General features: G+C 50.5%; 1 protein-coding gene across 1 annotated transcript in view; it reads right to left on the bottom strand.

Annotated features, from left to right (window-relative positions):
• The window catches only part of RNF123 (ring finger protein 123), a 2,099,603-nt gene that overhangs the window by 1,627,404 nt on the left and 452,357 nt on the right, over positions 1–19,842 (bottom strand). Inside the window, exon 10 of the mRNA XM_086938772.1 lies at positions 6,029–6,154. Within this exon, the coding sequence (XP_086794898.1) occupies positions 6,029–6,154 (126 nt within the window). The remainder of the gene's footprint in view (positions 1–6,028; positions 6,155–19,842) is intronic.

Genomic DNA, 19,842 nt, shown 5'->3' on the forward strand with positions numbered 1-19,842 from the left:
ATGTGGTTCTCTGCTGTGTGTATGCACCGAACGCTGATCAAGCTCGGTATTTTGATGGCCTCTCGGGGTCCTTGGCCTCTTTCCTGGCGGGCCCGATAGTGTTAGGGGGGGACTTCAACTCGATCACGGATGTGGCTCTGGATAGGTCCCATCCCCCCCTGGTGGACTCCCCGGTGCGCAGGTTGGCCGCGCACAGGAAGGACTGGCAGGATAGATGGGGGTTGCTGGATGTCTGGCGGGAGCGGCACAGGGACGCCAGGGATTACTCCTTTTATTCTGCTCTCCATGATCTGCATGTCAGGATCGATTCGGTGCTCTGCGGTGGGTCCCTAGCCCCATTGATCTCTCATACGGAGTACCTGGCTAGGACCATCTCAGACCATAACCCCCTATTGGTACATATTCAGTGGCAGCGGGAGCGCTCAGCGATACCAACATGGCGGCTTCGGCCGGAGACGCTTGAGGATTCTGTGTTCAGCGATGCGGTCCAGCAAGGCATTGATAGCTATTTCGGAGTGAATGAGGGCACGGCCACGAGTAGGTCCACTGAATGGGATGCAATGAAAGTGGTGGTGAGAGGGGTGTGTTTGGGTAGGTTTTCAAATGCTCGGACGACTGTGTTGAATGCACTCATGAAAGCGGAAGAGACTTTGAGGGACCTGGAGCGCCGCAGGCCGGCTAGGCCGGATTTGCAGACCCAGTTATTGGAAGCGAAGGAAGTGGTTGCCACCGAGACAGAACGTTTAAGGTGCTACGACTACAGGCAGTATATCATCAGGGCACATGCGGAAAGGGACAAGGTGGGCACCCTCTTGGCCAGACTAGCTAACCCGGAACTTAGGGGCTGCCCGGTCCTCAGCATTAGTAATGCGCGGGGGGAGATGGTGTACTCCCAGGCAGCGGTGTTGGAATGTTTTAGGGGGTACTATGAGGAATTGTACCAGAGTCAGCTGGGGGTGGGGGTTCAGGACATTGCGGAATACCTAGGGGAGAGGCAGCTTCCGGTCCTGGACGAAGAAGACGCGAGGGAGCTGGGCGGCCCGATCACGCTTGCAGAAATACGGGTGGCCATCAAACATATGGCCCGTAACAAAACGCCTGGGGTGGACGGACTGCCGATTGAATTTTACCAACAGTATGTGGACAGCTTGGCTCCCAGGCTTCTGGTGGTGTATACGGAAGCTTTTGAGGCTGGGGAATTGCCTGGGTCCATGCGAGAGGCCTTGATTGTGCCGCTCCTAAAGCCTGGCCGGGATGCAACGGATGTAAGGTCCTATCGCCCGCTATCCATGTTGACGGTGGATTACAAGATTCTGAGCCGAATTCTAGCCACCAGGCTGGCCCCACACATGACGGGTTTGGTACACAGGGACCAGGCCGGGTTTATACCCACGAGGAGCACGGCGCTGAATATTCGCCGCCTGGTGGGAATAATGGACGCCGTCTTGGACGGGGAGGGAGCGCCGGCGGCCCTGTCCGTGGACATTGAGAAGGCCTTTGATAGTTTAGAGTGGCCTTTCCTGGATGGAGTGTTGGAGAGGTTTGGCATGGGCGAGGGGTTCCGCAGGTGGACGAGGGTCTTATATACCTCGGCGACGGCGAGGGTGCGTTTGGGCGGTCTGGTGTCTGCGGCGTACCCGGTGGGCAGGGGCACGCGACAGGGGTGTTCCCTATCCCCCCTATTGTTTGCTCTGGCGATGGAACCTTTGGCGGTCCAGGCGAGGTCGGGTGACAGGTACGCGGGGATAGCCAGCGGCGGGCAGTGGCACTATATATCGCTATATGCGGATGACCTGCTCCTGTACCTCGCTGACACGGCGCGGGCACTGGACGGGGCGATGGACCTGCTGTCGGAGTTTGGCCGGCTATCGGGCCTTAAGGTCAATTGGGCGAAGACCTGTGTGTTTCCACTGAGAGCGGGATCGCCCGACCCCGGCGGCGATTTAGGCGTGGTCTGGGAGCCATCTTGTTTCACCTATCTGGGAGTCCGCATCTACCACGCGACTGCGGACCTATTGGAGGGCAACATTGGTCGATGTGTCCGGGCACTGAGGGGCAGCTTGTCCTTCTGGTCGACCCTCCCGCTGACGGTGCTGGGTAGGATCGCACTTCTAAAAATGGTGGCGCTCCCCCGCTTCCTCTACTATTTCCGGACGCTGCCTGTCTGGATTCCTCAGGGGGTCTTCAGAGACCTGAGGTCAATGATTATTGGCTTCCTATGGGGGCAAGGCCGCCGAAGAGTGGCCCTGAGCACGCTACTTCGCCCCAAGATAGAAGGGGGCATGGCTGTGCCCGATTTCGAGCTGTACTATCTAGCGGCGCAGTTGCAGGTCCTTACGCAGAACGTGGCTAGGGTGTTTCGGGGTCCAGAGGTGGACCGGGATCGGGGGATACAACGCCACGTACTGTCCTATATTATCATGCAACAGAGGCTTGAGTTGCGGGGCCTCACTATGGAGGAACGGACACTCCGGCTGTGCTGGCAGAGAAGCCTTCGGAGAGCGAAGGCCTCGCGGCCTTATGCTCCGGAGATCCCGATCGGCATGCTGACGGCCTTGCCGCACGGGGGGGATTGGTCCCCATTGCTGGATTGGGAAGAGGCGGGACTACAGGTAATAGGCGACCTATACATAGACGGGGCTTTGGCACCGTTCGAAGCGCTCCGGGACCAGTTTGGGCTGCCCGACGGGGGGTTCCTCCTGCACGCGGCGGTGGTGGCTGCCATACAGAAGCACTGGAAAGGGGGACTCATGGAACCGACAACGACTATGGCGTGCCAGTACGTGGTAATGGCGGCAGGCACGTTCAAAGCTGTGACGTGCCTCCATGGTAGGATGCTGAACGAGGGACTGGAACCGCTCCAGGGGCTCAAGTCTAAATGGGAGGAGAGTGTGGGCCGGCCCATACCGGACACGGCGTGGGGCCATATCCTGCGGCGCACGTGGAAGGGCACGAGAAATGCGCGCTTTCAGCAAGTACATTTCTATGTGCTTCATAGGGCCTACTTAACCCCTGAGAAATTACAGCGGTACTTTCAGGTACCAGATGCCCGATGCCCACGGTGTTCGTCTCTGGGAGCGGACATGGACCATTTGTTCTGGGGGTGCACGCACTTGGAGGCCTACTGGGCGGAGGTAGGGGACCTCCTGAACGAAGTGACTGATAGGGAGGTGGAATTCGATATGGCGGCATGCCTGCTGCTCTGGTTCCCGCACACCAAACACACCAAGGTGACGAGCAAATTCATTGATCTGGGCCTGATATTGGCGCAAAGGGAAATATCGTGGCATTGGAAGTCCAGGGGGGGACCCTCACTGCGTAGATGGAAGAATGAATTGCTGCGGTGGTCTGACTGCGAGAGTGTGCTCCGGATGAAGCAGGCCGTCAAGATGGGGAATGAGAAGGCATTGGATGCGGCACGTGCATGGGAGTTAGTGGTGCAGGCCTTGCGTGATTCTATGGTGGAAGATGAGGACGGTGAGACTTAAGCCGGTGGACACCGCGGGGCGAACACAAACAGTATCATAACCCGCACTGTAATGGACCCATCCAACTTGTTGGGACGAGGCATACACCTTAGCAGTTGCCAGGGGGGGGGGGGTTGGGGGGGGTTGGTTAATGGGAGTTTGGGGTGGGTCGGAAGCCGCATGGATGGTGGCCCGCCAGGGCACCTTGGAATTAATAGGTTGGTGGGGTACTGCGTGGAATGAGGAATGGCTGGGGGGAGCGGCCAGGCAGGATAGACATACAGCACCTGGGGCGGGTCCCGACAGGGGCGGTACCACTGATCACCACTGGGATGGCTGACGGGAGCAATGTTGAGGGTGGGGGGGTAAAAGCAGATACGTAAAACGACATATCAACCATGGTCCCAATGGGACGTGCACCGTGATGTTTTCCTCTTGAGTGGAGTATTATGCCGCCCGGCCTCCGAGATGCGGGCTGAATGGCTGTGTACGATCTGTGTTTTACTACTGAACGGGGGGATGTCACGAGTGAACTGGCTGACTAATTGTATCCTGTGGTTTATAACTCTGCAATAAAAATATATTTAAAAAAAAAAAAAAAAAAAAGAACGCCACCCGCAAACACCACCAGCTGATCCGCACCACCAAAGAAACATCATTCAGAGAGCGACTAGACAACAACGACCGCAACAACAAAGAACTCTTCAACATCGTCAAAGAGCTCCCCAACCCCAGCACCAGCAACAACAACATATCACCGTCACAAGAACTCTGCAGCTCCCTCGCCACGTTCTTCCATCAAAAGATCGCAGATATACACGACAGCTTCGGACCCCAGACTTCGCCTCCAGTCACCAAACCAGCGACCCCCACCTCCACCCTCAACGCCTGCACCCCCACCAGCACTGAAGACACCACCAACGACATGAACTCCATCCACTTACACCCCCCTCTCGGACCCTTGCCCCCATCATATCTTCAACAAAGCTGACACCATCATCGCACCCCATCTCCGGAACATCATAAACATCTCATTCGCGTCAGCATCCTTCCTCGAAAGCTGGAAGCACGCAGAAATTAAAGCCCTGGTGAAGAAACCCACAGCGGACCCCAAAGACCTCAAGAACTTCCGCCCCATCTCACTTCTTCCCTTCCCGGCCAAAGTCATCGAGAAGACCGTCAATAAACAGCCAACAGCTTTCCTCGAGGCAAACAACTCGCTCGACCCATCCCAGTCCGGATTCCGAGCCAACCACAGCACCGAGACTGCCCTCATCGCAGCCACCGACGACATCAGGACCCTGAGATGGACAATGGAGAAACAACCACCCTCATCCTCCTAGACCTCTCGGCAGCCTTCGATACCGTATGCCATCGCACCCTAATAACCCGCCTCTTCAACACTGGGATCCAAGGAAAGGCCCTGGACAGGATCACCTCTTTTCTCTACAACAGAACCCAGAGAGTCCGCCTCCCTCCCTTCCGCTCGGAGGCCACGAGGTCATCTGCGGCGTACCCCAAGGCTCCTCGCTCAGCCCAACCTTCTTCAATATCTACATGAGCCCCCTCGCCGCCATCGCACGCCAACACAACATCAACATCATCTCCTACGCCGACGACACACAGCTGATACTCTCTCTCACCAAAGACCCAGCCACCGCCAAAACCAACCTACAGGAAGGAATGAAAGACGTCGCAGAATGGATGAAGCTCAGCCGCATGAAGTTGAACTCAGACAAAACGGAGGTCCTCATCCTCGAACAATCCCCATCCGCCTAAGACGACCCCTGGTGGCCCTCAGCTCTGGGCTCTGTGCCAACACCCTCGGACCATGCACGCAACCTAGGATTCATCCTGGACTCCTCACTCACGATGACCAAGCAAGTCAACGCCGTCTCGTCATCATGTTTCAACACCCTGCGCATGCTCCCAAAGATCTTCCGGTGGATCCCCACCGAAACCAGAAAGACTGTCACCCAGGCCCTCGTCACCAGACGCCTGGATTACGAAAACGCCCTACACGCAGGAACCACCGCCCAACTTCAGAAACGACTACAACGCATACAGAACGCCTCCACACGACTCTTCCTCAACATCCCTCGCCATAGCGACATATCCGCCCACCTGAAAAACCTGCACTGGCTCCCCATCAACAAGAGGATCACGTTCAGGCTCCTCACCCACGCACACAAAGCGCTCCACGACATGGCCCCGAATACCTCAACAACCGCCTCTCGTTCTACACTCCCACCAGCCAGCTCCGCTCAGCCAACCTCGCCCTCGCCACCGTCCCACGGATTAGAAAAACTACAGCCGGAGGAAGATCGTTCTCCTACCTGGCAGCCAAAACATGGAACTCCCTCCTCGCACACCTACGTATGACCCAGGACGATCTCACCTTCGGGAAACACCTCAAGACCTGGCTCTTCGAGCAGTAGCAGCACCCCCCCCCCCCCACCCCCCTCCCAGCTCCTTGAGACCCTCACGGGTGAGTAGCGCAGTATATAAATGTGTTGATTGATTGATTGATTGATAGCAGTCTTGCTTTGAAAAAAGGATATCGGAATGGGCGGCTCCCAAAGTTGAAAGCAACAGATTCCTTGAAGGACAGGCTGATTGCTGGAAAGTATGCCATGCCGAAGCCTCTAGAGATATCACTGAATGCTGTGCCCAAGCACACACCATTTCTAGAAGAAAAGGGAAAATAAAAAGAAATGGGGAACATCAGGATTCAAGCAACAGTAGTTATGTAACCCGATATGACACTTGGATCAATATAAACATAATGCACCAACCCTCAACTCTTACAGTAAACAACAGAAATAGGAAAAAGCCTGGACTGTATGCCTAATTTTGATCCTTCTCAAATATATATATTAATATAGTTGGTTCTATTATACAGCAAAACAAGTCTCCCTTTAGTTAAAATTCAGTAAGGAAGCACAACCACCATACATAATGATAGCAGACAGAGCGGTGTGTGTTCTTTGACTCTGTTCGGAGGCCCTTTACCATTTGCAGTGGGACCTGCAGTGGAGCAACAGGAAGTGTCCTTGGGTTTAGCATAGTTTACTGGGTGAGACCTTGAGGTTCGACTAGTCACAGGGTGTACTGTATATACTGATAAGGGTACCAGTCCTGAAACTGTGGCACTCACGGTCTACAGTAATTGAAGAAAAGCAGGGTAGAATCTTACTACATACATTGTAGGACAAATTAATACTGAACTGTTCTGGCTTTACTACAGTTAAAATCCATTCAATAAAGACTGTGATTAAAGAAAGTTGGATTGGGATTGTGCTTCTGAGATGGAAGAGAGAAATACCTTCAGAGAAGCGGCACTGCCCAACACTAACACATTTTATGTGCAGTAGTTCTGATACAGACCAAAGGCATTGTGCCACCATCTTGCCCAGATTAGCACCCCATGTCAACAAGAAGCTCATAGCAAATTTAGCCAACAACTGCAGAGGAATGTAGGGTGACCTATAGTGACATTGGAGGGGCACATTCATCAATGGAGGTCTCTGGGGGCGCTAGGTGGCGCACGGCGGAATGGCCGCGGATTAGTGAGGCTCCCGCTGTCTGGCTAAATATCCTCTAATTATCCTGGTTCTACGATCCCCTACTGCGATATTGAGTGTCGCCCTTACATGCTACGATATTGGTGGTGCAGGCGGACTAGGAGTTTCGAATTTCCTGCAGGAATTACGGTGAAATTTGCAGCTGGCAACGTCCCTGCACCGTGACCCTGTGGTGGTGTGGAACTCTGTGCGGGGTGCGGCGGCTACGAGAGCGCCACGGCCTCCACGAGGGAAACAGGCCGAGCGGGGGTGTATGGCTGAAACCTCGCGCGGTGGCACTTTTGGAGATCGAGGGGGCAAGAGAGGCTGATGCTGTGCAGCGGAAGGATGGTCTTCGGTGAAGACGTCCTGGGTGCCCGCAACAACGTAGGTGTGAAGGGGGACTGATTGACGTTGCCGTCCAGGCGGCCGCCATTACGGAGACCTGGACTGCTCCAATAGACGGGTGGCTGCTGCGGACAGAGAGCGCTGGTGCCATCAGGCAAGTCGAGTGGAGTGAGAGCGAGGTGGTGGAGGACCCTCATCCTGAGGCAGACGCGAGTTTCTCGAGGGGCACCGACGAGCTGGAGGCTTGATCTGTGCAGCCGTGTGGTGCGTGAAGAGGGGAGCGGCGGCTTTGTGAGCGCCGTGGTTTTACTGCCGTGTGCAGGCCTTGGGACAGTGAGGTGCCTGGACTATTGTGCCGTATCCTACATGCCAGTCTGAAGAGGTGGGAGGCGGTGCTGCCTAGCCTCAGCGTATTGTAGTGAAAGTCCATTGCCACGGCAGATGCTAGGTCCTCAGGGACAGATAGGAGATGAAGTGCCGATTTTACAGGGGCTGAGATAATGGCAGCGGCCATGTTCTAATGTCGCCTACAGAGAAAACTATTCACGAGGAGGACTAACACTTGAAGAGCATTTGGGTTGGGGGAGTTGCGCTTCAACTTGGATGTGCGGAGTTATATTCCTGACAACCACGGAGATACATGCGCTCCTCCTTTGCTTTTGTGAAGTCACAGGCCAATGAAGAGCTGAGGATACATAGCTGCGTGATGCGGGAGACCACTGTTGCATGAGGCCGCTGATCCCTGACAGAGCTCTGGGGACGACATATTCCACGGGCATGAACGTGGGGAGACACTACCTACCCGCTAATGACTGTAGTACCTTGGTCATCATTGACTGTTAATATATTGGTTGCTGCAGCCTACCGACTCCGCAAGCGTGGCAGTATTGTATAGGCGAGGCGGAAGCCTAAGACTTGCTGCAAGATCTCGAAGGGACTGCTCTCCAGGAGGAGAGTCATCGCCGGCCATAGGGGGGTGAGTAGCTGACTAACCTACACTACTCAAATACTATACTAAACGACAACCAAGAGCCCCGTACGGTGGGCACTGGAGATACGCCATGGTCAGGCTGGACACTCGGCAACCACGACTCACGTTTGAGGCTAAACGTAACCCGAAAAAAACACCTGTGGAGGAGGCAGCTAGTGCACCTGAGGTGCTGGCTGACAGGCCTACAAGCTCTGAAAGTGATATGCATCTTATCCTCACGGAAATGCGGCAAGGCTTTGCGATGATAGCAGGAAAGGTAGACCCGCTCACAACACGTATGGACAATATTGCACGCAAATTGGATAATCACGATACCCGAATCAAAGTGGCAGAACAGCGGATTGCGGACTCGGCGGAAGTTACGGAACAATTGAAGACATCTGTCACTCAAATGGATAAACTCCTGAGAATAATAGACGCCAAGAACGAGGACATTGAAGCTCGCAGTCGCCGCAATAATGTGAGAATTTTAGGAGTGCCAGAGAGTACCAACACAGGGCGACTAGAACAGTACGTTGAGAAAATACTGATAGCGGTAACCGATGAGGGAATACTATCTGCCCAATTTATAGTAGAGAGGGCGCATAGATCGCTGGGCCCAAGGCGGCCTCCGGGAGCACCTCCTCGACCAATTATAGCGCGCCTTCTCAATTATAGGGATCGAGACGCAGTTTTAAGAGTGGGGAGAGAAACTAAATTGCGATGGTGTCAACTTTACTATATTTCCTGACTTCACAATGCGGGTGCAAGAAGAGAGGAAGAAGTTCAACGGAGTGAAACAGAAGCTTAGACAAGAGAAGTTGGACTACGCACTGCTATACCCTGCGCGCCGGCGCATCACACATCAGGGAAAACAAACAATACATATGACGCCACAGTCGGTGAAGAAGTTCCTAAAAATGCATAAACGTCGCAACCACGATCCTATAGACCGGGAGGAGCTGGAAGAAGCGCCACTGTCGGATGTTGAATGAACGTATGCAATATTGCCCTGCTGTCGCCTGTGGAGGCGAGGATGACTGCTTGACGGTGTGATGGTGCTATACACGTTGCGGACAATGGACAACTGTAATGTATGGCAGCACACGTAGACACGGGTGGCACTACCTGATAATGTTGAATTATTCTTCAGTTGAGGTGTGGGGGGGATGTAGATTGTTTTGTACCTTTAACCGGACACCCTTTGCTGATATTGGGGGTTAACTAGACTAAGTGGTTCCCTGACAAGTAGCAAGGTATTGGTGCGTCACCTGGAGAGGCAACCCCTATGGGTGTACCCCTATTGCAGTATGGTTTTGATTTGTCGGGGGGAGGGGAGTGTTTTCTGGCTGGCATATTTGGGATGCACCAGTGGGAGGGGGTGGAGGGGTTGGGTACCTTTAAAGTATACTAGTCGGTAAGGTACTGAATGTGGTCCTGCTGAATGCACTGTTTTGGGGGGCAGGCAGGTGGTTTTCTTGTGTTACTAAATTGTAATATAATGCGCATGACCTAGGATGGCGGGGACTGGCTTGGAATCGACAGTGACGATCATGTATTGGAATGTACGAGGGCTGAACAATGCGAGAAAATGTAGGAAAGTTTTGGCATATTTAGAGAGTCATCAGGTGCATATTGCATTATTGCAGGAGACACATATACATCCACAGTCCCACAACACCTTTGCTAGCAGATGGGCAATGTCCAACTTTTTTCATCGTACTCATCATACGTCAGAGGCACGGCCATATTGATCAAAAAGTCAATACCATTCAAGATATTAGGAGACTTCCTGGACCCGTATGGGAGATATGTGGTAGTATGGGGAAGACTAGGGGCTGATACTATAACCATTGTGAACTGTTACGCCCCTAATGTAGACACGCCTGAATTTTTTATGACATTGTGGGTCGTATAGTGAATATTGGGTCGAGGCATATTGTCTTGGGGGGGGGGGGGGGGGGGGGGGGGAGATTTTAATGTAGCCATGAACCCTACAAAGGATAGAGCTGATGGGGTTGCACACTACCATAATAGGTGTAGAGAGGCTATGCAGGGAATTGTGGAAAAAGGCAGGCTGCTGGATAGTTGGCGATTTGCCCACCCCCTGTGGGCAGGACGTGATTATTGTTTTATTTCCAGAGGTCTAGGTACCGATGTGTTGGGGGTGACACATCTCGCCGGAACATATTCTGATCATTGTCCTGTTTGGGTGCAGTTGCGGCTGCCCGGATATGATAGACCTAGACCGACGTGGCGTCTGCAACCCACCGCATTGTTAAATGAGGTGTTCAGGACTGAACTTGGGGAGGAGATAGAGGCCTTTTTCCCCCGCAACAAGGGGTCGGTGGATGGTGTTGAAGTCGTGTGGGAATCATTTAAAGTTACGGTACAAGGGTATTGTATTTCCAAGAGCTTTGGGGTCTTACGAGATGTACAGAGAAAAATACGCATCTTGGAGCGGGAACTGAGGGGGTTGGAGGCGCTGATGATACACAGGGGAACAGGGAAAGCGCATGAGGACTTTCGTACCAAGTTATCAGAGTATGAAGAAGAAGCTGCACAGGAAGCTAAGTTTTGAGGCCGTCACTGGGTGGCACGGAGGTATTGCGAAGGGGAGAGGCCAGGGAAAGCATTAGCAGAACTTACTAGAAACCCACGTTTCAATACCTGTATCTCGGAAATAGGCAGGCCAGAGGGAGAGATGTGTCAGGACACAGAGGGGATCTTAGACATATTCGTGACACATTATAGTCAATTGTACACTACGCAGAATGTGGGAGAGGTGAGGCTTGATGACTTCATGGAGGATATGGCATTATGCTGGCTGAGTGATGTGCATAGGACATTTCTCAGCGCCCCATTGGAATTAAACGAGATCAGAGAGGCGATCATGTCCCTTAAGAATGGAAAGGCACCAGGGCTTGATGGATTGCCTGCGGAATTCTATAAAATGCTACATTGACATTATGGCTCCGGTGCTACGCGAGGTTTTTGAGGAATCGCTTTAGGTTGGTATACTTCCTCGGTCGATGCGAGAAGTAGTGATAACGTCCCTCCTGAAGCCTGGAAAAAATCCCGCAATTTGCGACTCTTACCGGCCCCTATCATTATTAAATTGTGATGGAAATTTTTTAGCTAAAATACTGGCTACCAGATTGTCCCTTCTCATGACAAAGATTATACTCCCGGATCAGGCAGGATTCGTCCTTAGCAGATCTACGAATCACAATTCACGCACACTTTTTTCATTAATACAGACTGTCGCGCCTGACTTTTCGGCTGCTGCGGTGTTTTTAGATGCCTCAAAGGCGTTTGATTCGGTGGAGTGGAGCTACCTATTCGGAGTTCTGCAGAGAATGGGATTTCTTAAATTGTTTATTTCCTGGGTACAACTCCTTTATACTCAACCTACTGCCCGAGTACTTATAAATGGACGCCTTTCCACCTCACTCACTATAACGCAGGGTACCAGGCAGGGGTGCCCGCTATCCCCCCTACTTTTTGACATAGCGATAGAAACGCTAGCATGTTGTATACGTCAACTTCATCGTCATAGTGCGTTCAAGTGCTTCCAGCGACAAATTGCGATCTCACTTTATGCTGATGATCTAACACTATATGTTGTAGACCCGCAGCAGAATTTGAACCCCTTGTTGCGTGAATGTTTGGTGTTCTGCAGATTATCTGGGGTGCAGATCAACTGGGGTAAACCGAAAATGTTTCCGCTTACCCCTGCAGTTTCAGAGTTCCCCATAGACTACCCTACCGAATGGTGTCATTCTGATCTCCGCTATCTGGGGATACAAGTATCTAAGAAAAGGGGTGAGACACTTAGGCTTAATTATGGCACTGCGATTACTAAGCTAAACTCCAGTGTTACACAATGGATATCATTGCCGTTGTCCATGGCTGGGAGGGCTTTGCTTATTAAAATGGTGATCCTTCCACGCTTTTTGTATCTCTTCCTAAATATCCCATATCATCCGGGTGCCTTCTTCTTCAAAACACTGCGTACAGAGATTGTTCTGGGGTGGTAAGCAACCACGACTTGGATGGTCGTTACTGGCACAGCCCTATGACAAGGGCGGATTCGATATTCCTGATTTTGAAAGCTACTATTTGAGCGCACAGGCTCATTACGCCTATCATTGGATGGCACCCACGCCTTTCATGCAGCAAATAGCGGTGGAGGATTGGGTGGCACACCCCCTCCCCTTAAACGGCCTTATCCATGGCTCCGTTGCAGTCATTGAGACACCGTCCACAACCGTGACATGCACGATAGATGCTCTGGAAAGAATAGCAAAGATTTTCCAATTACAGCTGTTCTATTTGGCACGGATGCCTCTGACTTATCATCCCAAAATGGTGCTATTACAGGAAAAGGGGTTCAGAGTACTGTGTCAGCGCCTCAAGGTTGCTACTTGGGGTGACTTGTTCCTGGAGGGGCAGTTTCGCACTAGGGAATCGTTTTTTAAAGATATACATCCCACACCGCTCGATATCTTTTATTATGCACGACTGAGACAAGGGATGGGAGAAGTCCTGCCGGACTTTCCTCAGGAGCCAGAGTATTTCTCCCTGCTGCACTGCATGCTAGGGCTACAGGAGGGAATGCACTTGGTATCTAGATTGTATGGGGATATCAGGGCACTGAAACAAGGGATTGGGGGTTCAGCTCATGTGAGATGGGGCGAGGATATGGGACAGGAGGTGTCTGATGCCCAGTGGAGATACTGTTGTGGGATTACGGCAAACATATCAGCTAGTTGCAGACTCAAGATTATTCATTATAGGTTCCTGCAGCGAATGTATTACACTCCAGCCAAGAAATATAGGTTCAAGCTGTCTGACAACGACAGATGTGAAAGGTGTAAAGGTACAGGAGCTAGCTTTATACATCTGGCATGGGAGTGTCCTGTGGTGTGGGAATAATGGACTCGGGTGCAAGCGGCCCTTGAGGTTATGGTAGGGATCACATTGGATAGAGACCTCCTAATGATGCTGCTGGGATACACCATGCCACTACCCAAGCAATGTAGAAAGTTTATGGACATGGCTCTGTTATTAGCCAAGCGACGGTTGGCGTGCCGTTGTGGAAGGGGCAGGGCTCCGAAGTTTAAGGACTGGCTAAATGATGTTGTATATTGTCAGTAGCAAAATGCAATTTATGCTGAAACAAAACCATTGACCAGTAGACCTAGAGATATATGGGGGCCGCTGAAAACTTACCTTCTGGGCAACACAGAATCGGACTCAGAGGAAATAACGCTCAACTCTGCTTTGGTCGCTGGGGAGGGGGAGGGTGAGGTTGTTCCTGTCATGATATAGCTACGATGGGTTACATCCTACTACATGCTAAAGCAATACCTGTACAGCTGTGATTTATATAGTACGGGGTATAGAACAGAATCGCTACAAACTACTACTGGATGTGACAATATATGCCTCTGTGATTAATATGCTATCTCTCATTTCCTCAGTCCTTCTTAAATTTTGTTTTGTTGTCCTGCTTCTATTGCATATGTTGTACTGTTGGTTTGCCCTGGATAGATCGGACCCTTGGATTCCGGAGCTTATGCTTGTTGTCCAGACTATGCGTAATTCTTAGTACCACCTGTTTTATGTTCTCGACAAGAGATGTTAAGTATGTTTAACCACATGAGAATGTACCACTGTATTTTTATACTTGCAAAATGATATAAATTAAAAAAAAAATTTTTTTAAAAACAATGGAGGTCTGTGACAACACAGTTGGAAATGTGCACCTCAGCTAATATACTCCCATAATGTTACAGTAACTACTGTCTTAGGCACAAAAGAAGGGCCCTAGTATTCCATCTGTTATAGGGTACTACAGCCCAGCAGGCAGAAAACATGCAGAAATCGGATCAGAGTCCAAACAGAAACATCTAAATGGTATCCCAAACATCTCCAACCCTCCAAGGAGGAAAAGCCTTCATATAGGACATTCCAAACACTAAACTGCAGCTGGTAATGTCGGATTAGCCCCACAGTGAATCTAAGGTAACACCTGTGGGCGGGGGCATTGGCAGATGGAAGTAAGCATGCTGATTATTCAAAGGCAGAAATCAATTCCCTGCACTGAGGTCCAACCTCTATCTCGGGGGTACAATTTGAACTGGTCCTTTCAAAACGAAGAGATCCATTCGCCAAAGGCTTGACCCATCCATCTTACTGGGGAATAAGGATATACAACTTATAAATCCTGTGATGCTCTCCTCCACTTACTTAAGTAGGACCAATACCTCCAAATGCAGGATTAAATTGTGTGCCAGAGAGCACTTTCATTCAAATGAGGGGTTGTCTGTTGGTGAAAAGCAGAAAGAACGGGCATAACCATAGCAAATAACATTAAGACTCCAGTGATCTGTAATGATGGCCTCCAAGTTGGTGGTGAAGTGGAAGACCGTTCTGATACCAGAAGCTAGAGGAGGTGAGAGGAATGGGGACTGGGGTGGAGTCAAAGAGAATTCGAGGTGGCAGATCCAGTGTAGATGGAGCTGCTTATATTGCTGGTGTCAATTAGGTCCAGTCCTGCACAAAAGGAGTAGTAACGCTCGCTACGGAGGGGTCAGACATGCTGGATAGGTGGAATTTATCACGAGGGCAGCCCCCTTGAGAAGCCCTGAAATCAATAGTACTTATGGAGGAATGGCTTCACTTGGAAGGCCAAGCCCAGTGAGTGTGCTATGGCGTGGCTATTTTGAAAATCTTCCAGGGAGAAGTCAGCCTTCGCCTTGACGAACCATTCTTTAACTAATGGAATGTTCATCACTGCCACTTGGAAATATCTGTAAAAGACTGTAGTCAGATAACAAATCGAGCCATTGTGTCAGCAGAATTCAGGCAGTACTTCAGGATTTGCTTGTAGGCATACAAACCATCACTTATCTAGTTCGAGCAGGGCTTAGGAAGACTGCTTATGGCCATCTTAGCCAGCTGCCAGAAGGCATGGACACACTGCCAAAACAGAATGTGGCATTGGCAACATGCAGAGATAATCTGTGTAATTCAAAATGTTTTCTGCCTCTGAAGCTAAGTCCTTTGGACAAACAACTCACAACCTGTAGGAGCAGTGAGAGAAACGCATTTTGTTCCCTTTGGAACTACTGAACTCTCTGGTGAAGGATTTGTCATAGGGATCTGAAGGTGCAGGCTGATGGCACCGTGCGATTTTCATATGAACTACTAGGCCAAATGAAGGGTGTCTCCTAAGAAGCAGGAACAGGCCCCAAGAGACCTTCACTGAACAGCAGCAAGGGTTTCAGAGCCACCGAAGACAGCTAGATGGTTTCTGTTAAGGCATTGGACTTTGCCTCAGTAGGCTGGCTTTAGCGGGGCAAGATGGCGGCCGTGAAGTACGGCTGAGCAGCAGCGCTAGCAGTGTGGACACGGCTGTGGTCAACCTCGAAACACTCGTTCTTTAATGCCAGAGTTTCCTGACGAGTATGTTATGGGCTTACGGGCGCTCAATGAAGAGACGGCTTGAGCGATTAAGTTAAAAGAATTATGGAGAAATGCGAGTTATGATTTGCTTGCGAATAACTGTTCGGAAACGCCTAGATCCAGCACGGCGGTTTGGATGCTTCTGGCCGCTCCTTACCGCAAGGCACTCCCCCCCGGACTGCTGAGGGTTGTTGCTACGTTACTCCTGAGGATCGGGTTGGCCGACAGGCTCTCCTGCGGAGTTCGCGGAGCTAGAGGGCGGAGCAGTACAGGTCTGGCGGAGCCGAGCAGAGGCAGCGGCAATAGCAGAGCAGTATCCAGAGGCTGTGGAGACAGGAAGCAGACTAGAGCGAAGCGGCAGCTCTCTCTACGGATGGCCCCGAAAACCAACACCGGAGGTAAGCCGTCGACCAAAAAGAAAAACGTAGCTGAAAATGCCGGCGCAATGGACAATCCCATAGACAATCCTATAAACGCTGTGAGTGTTCCTGTAAACAGTATTGGTGCCGAGGCAGTATCACTCGAAGTAGAGCCTGGGGTTCGGACAAGACAACAACCGACATCAGGGCAGGGCACCCCCAAAGAGATGAGGCCCCCATCTGTCAGAACCAGACAAGCCGCTGCTACAGCCACTGCCACTATAAGTGTAGTAGAATTGATGAATCGGAAGGATAAGGCAAAAAAGCTAAAAACAACGGAAACGGCCCCAGTAGCGGCAACTATATCATTGCCTGCCGCCGAAGAGGATGAGGAGCTTGAACCTGAGCCAGAGACTGAGCCTGTGCTACAGTCGGATTCACAGCCACAGTCACAACTACAACTGCAGTCACAGCCACACCTGGAGACTGGCGGTGAGGACGATGTCTCTAATGGTGCTCAGGGCAAGACGGCCCTCTCGGCGTTGTCAATTTTAATGACTGTGGGGGCTGATGAGGGACCCGGTAATGAAGGTAACGCTTGTATATTGGTTAATGACATGATAACCACGTCTCTAGATGGTGTGGTAGTGCAGATTGCTGCACCCTCTGCTACATTAAGCAACAGCGAAAACGATCAAGGTGGTCAACTGGGAGAGACCTCAGGAGGGTTTAAGGATCATTCTATTCCTCCGGCTACATGTGAACTATTGAAAGGGACTATCGCGATCACCGTGGCCCCGGGCATACAAGGACGACTAACAACAAACACTAATCAGTGTGGCTCAATCCATGGGGAGAAGGAGAAGGAAAAAGAGAAGACCCCCAGTGAGTGCTTCTTCTCCGTAACAAAAGAGGCTGATTGGTCAGAGGATGAGGAGCTGCATAGCTCTGACATCGACGGCAGCAATCCAGAGTCAGAGAGCGACCTCGAGGTGGGGGTACCATCAACGACTATTAAAACTACGTTTCCTCTAAGAGATCAAGCAGAGTTAACATGGGATCATTCTCCAACAACCTCGCTACAAGGAAACTCAAATCAGGGGATGAGTCAAACACAGAATAAGGAGACAACACAACTTTCAATGATGTCAATGATGACAATGATGGAATCAATTCATCAAGGAATCACAGCGCACCGAGAAGAGACACGATCAGATAGTCTCAAGGCCCAAGCAGCAATGAGAAAAATGAAAGGAGTGGTCAGAAAGCTTTCAAAAGCCTGTGTGAATGTGGGAGATAGGGTCTCAAATCTGGAAGAGAGGATAGTCGCCACTGAAGTGGAGGCATTTGCCGCCACGAGCAGAGTGGAATCTCTCGGAGCACAAGCACAGGATGTCCAGTGGAAGCTGAAGGACCTAGAAAACAGGCTAAGGAGGAATAATCTCAGAGTCCTTGGGATTCCGGAAGGAATTGAAGGGCAGGATGTCAAAGCCTTCATAGTTAAAATCTTCGAGAAAGCTTTTCCAGATGTTGCTGGGTGGAACTGGACCACTGAAATCCAGAGGGCGCATCGGACACCGTTTAAGTTGAGGCAGAATGCTAGAGCAGGTGATAAGCCCAGAGCAATTCTGATCTACATAGGTAACTTTCTGTTGCGACAATCCATCGCAGAGAAGGCGAGGCCGGATGCCAAAAGAACCTTCGAGGGGGGCTCCTTCTTCGTAAAGCCCGATTTTTGCCACACCACCGTCGAACGGCGTTTGAGATTAAGACAATTAATCAAGCCTTTCCAGGACAAAAGAATAGAGGTATATCTTATCAATCCAGCCCAGCTAAAGGTAATTCACCTGGGCAAGACAATATCTTTCTCTTCAGAAATTAAAGCTCGGGAGTATCTGGACTCAGTATAGTATCAGACTATGTTCAATATAGTTACCTGTAGTGTGCCCTCCTACTAAGTTCTCAAATGATTTGCTTAAAAAGAATGATGAAGTCTAAGGGGGGTAGAATACAGGTTATTAGGGTCAGGGTATGACTTCCGAGTTAAGGTTTTATTGATTTTCCGGTGTCACGATTAGGTGGTTTTTGGTTTGATCATGAGGTGGGGTTTAATAAGTCGTTTGTAGTGTGTCCACTGCTGTGCTGCATCCATCACACTCACAGACTCAGTCTGCGCGCTCCGCTTGGGTGGGGGTTGGGGCTGGGGTCAGGGGGGGGGACGAGGTTTGGAGTGGGGTGGGGGGGAAAAAGCAAAAGAAAATAAAGTTCATGCAATAAATGTGTATATTAATATAATTGAAATGTTTAAAGAAGAATTGTATATTCATGATATGTTCAGGAGGATATCCGACTGGTTAGCGCGATGGCTACGTTCCCTACAGGGTTATGTCTAGGATTAGGGTAGTAAGCCTAAATATAGGCGGTTTGAACAATTGGAAAAAGAGGGGCAGGTTCGAGGAGTATATCAAAATAATAGGGGCTGACATCGTATGCCTACAAGAGACTCACCTACCCTGGAAAAAGAAACACTGGCTAAATTTAAGGGGGTATGAAATTCTGTCCTGTTCCTCGCAGACATCAACGGTAAAGGGGTTAGCAATCATAGGCAGGGTAGGGTTGGGGGGAGCAAAAAGATCTAAGGCCGATGTATTGGGAAGATGGGCAATATGTGAAATGAACCTAGGCATCACTCTATGCTTAATATACGGTTCTAACCTGTATGACCCGGGGGTGATGGATTACATAGAGAGGGAACTAACTAACTGGCCAGCACCTATAGTAATCTGCGGTGATTTCAATATCTCAGCAGATTTTGTAAGTGATACCCCATATACAGGCCGCAAGCCCCGGGTATTCAGAGCAGTGTCCTCTATAATCCAATCCCATGGGCTGAGGGACGTGTGGGGAAGCATGAAGAAAGATGACCCCGGGTTCACATATTTCTCACATCCATTCAATAAGCACACAAAATTGGACTATTTTATGATATCGGCTACTCATCTCCCTAATGTGGAAATAGCAATGCTCCCTAGGTTAATATCAGATCACAATCCCCTTGTCTTAATGACCATTAACAAACAAAGGAAAAAAGTCAGACCCTGGACTTTTGACAGAAAGCTTTTAGTGGACAGCAACTATATAGAACACGTAAAGAACTGGTCCCAGTCTTTTTTTGACGCGAATAGATACAGTGCCTCCCGTGTCATTGTCTGGGATAGTTTTAAAGCAGGTTTGAGGGGGGAGACAATCAGTTATATGGGCCGGATGTGGAAAGGAGCTAAGGAAGAGAGAGAATGCCTGTTGGCAAAATTGGCAGAGGCAGAGGAACAGCATAGGAGGGATGTATGTCATGGGAATCAGGGTACTCTGAGTTTAGAACGGCTGAATAGCATGAAGGCAGAAATTTAGCGGCAATTGGCTAAAAAAGCTGCAGCAGAATATCAAACCAAGAGAGCCAGAATGTATGAAACAGGGGAACAGGCAGGCAGGGCTTTAGCTTTACGGAAAAGGCAGGCTACTTCTAAAAATACTATCACTGAAATCAAAGAAGGGGACCGAACCTTCAACAAACCAGCTGAGATTCTGGAAGCTTTTAGGAGATTCTATCAAGATTTATATGAGGAAGAGTCGGACATAGACGACCCGGGTATAAACTGGCCGGA

This window comes from Lissotriton vulgaris, chromosome 9, assembly GCF_964263255.1.
Source record: "Lissotriton vulgaris chromosome 9, aLisVul1.2, whole genome shotgun sequence".
Taxonomy (NCBI): domain Eukaryota; kingdom Metazoa; phylum Chordata; class Amphibia; order Caudata; family Salamandridae; genus Lissotriton; species Lissotriton vulgaris.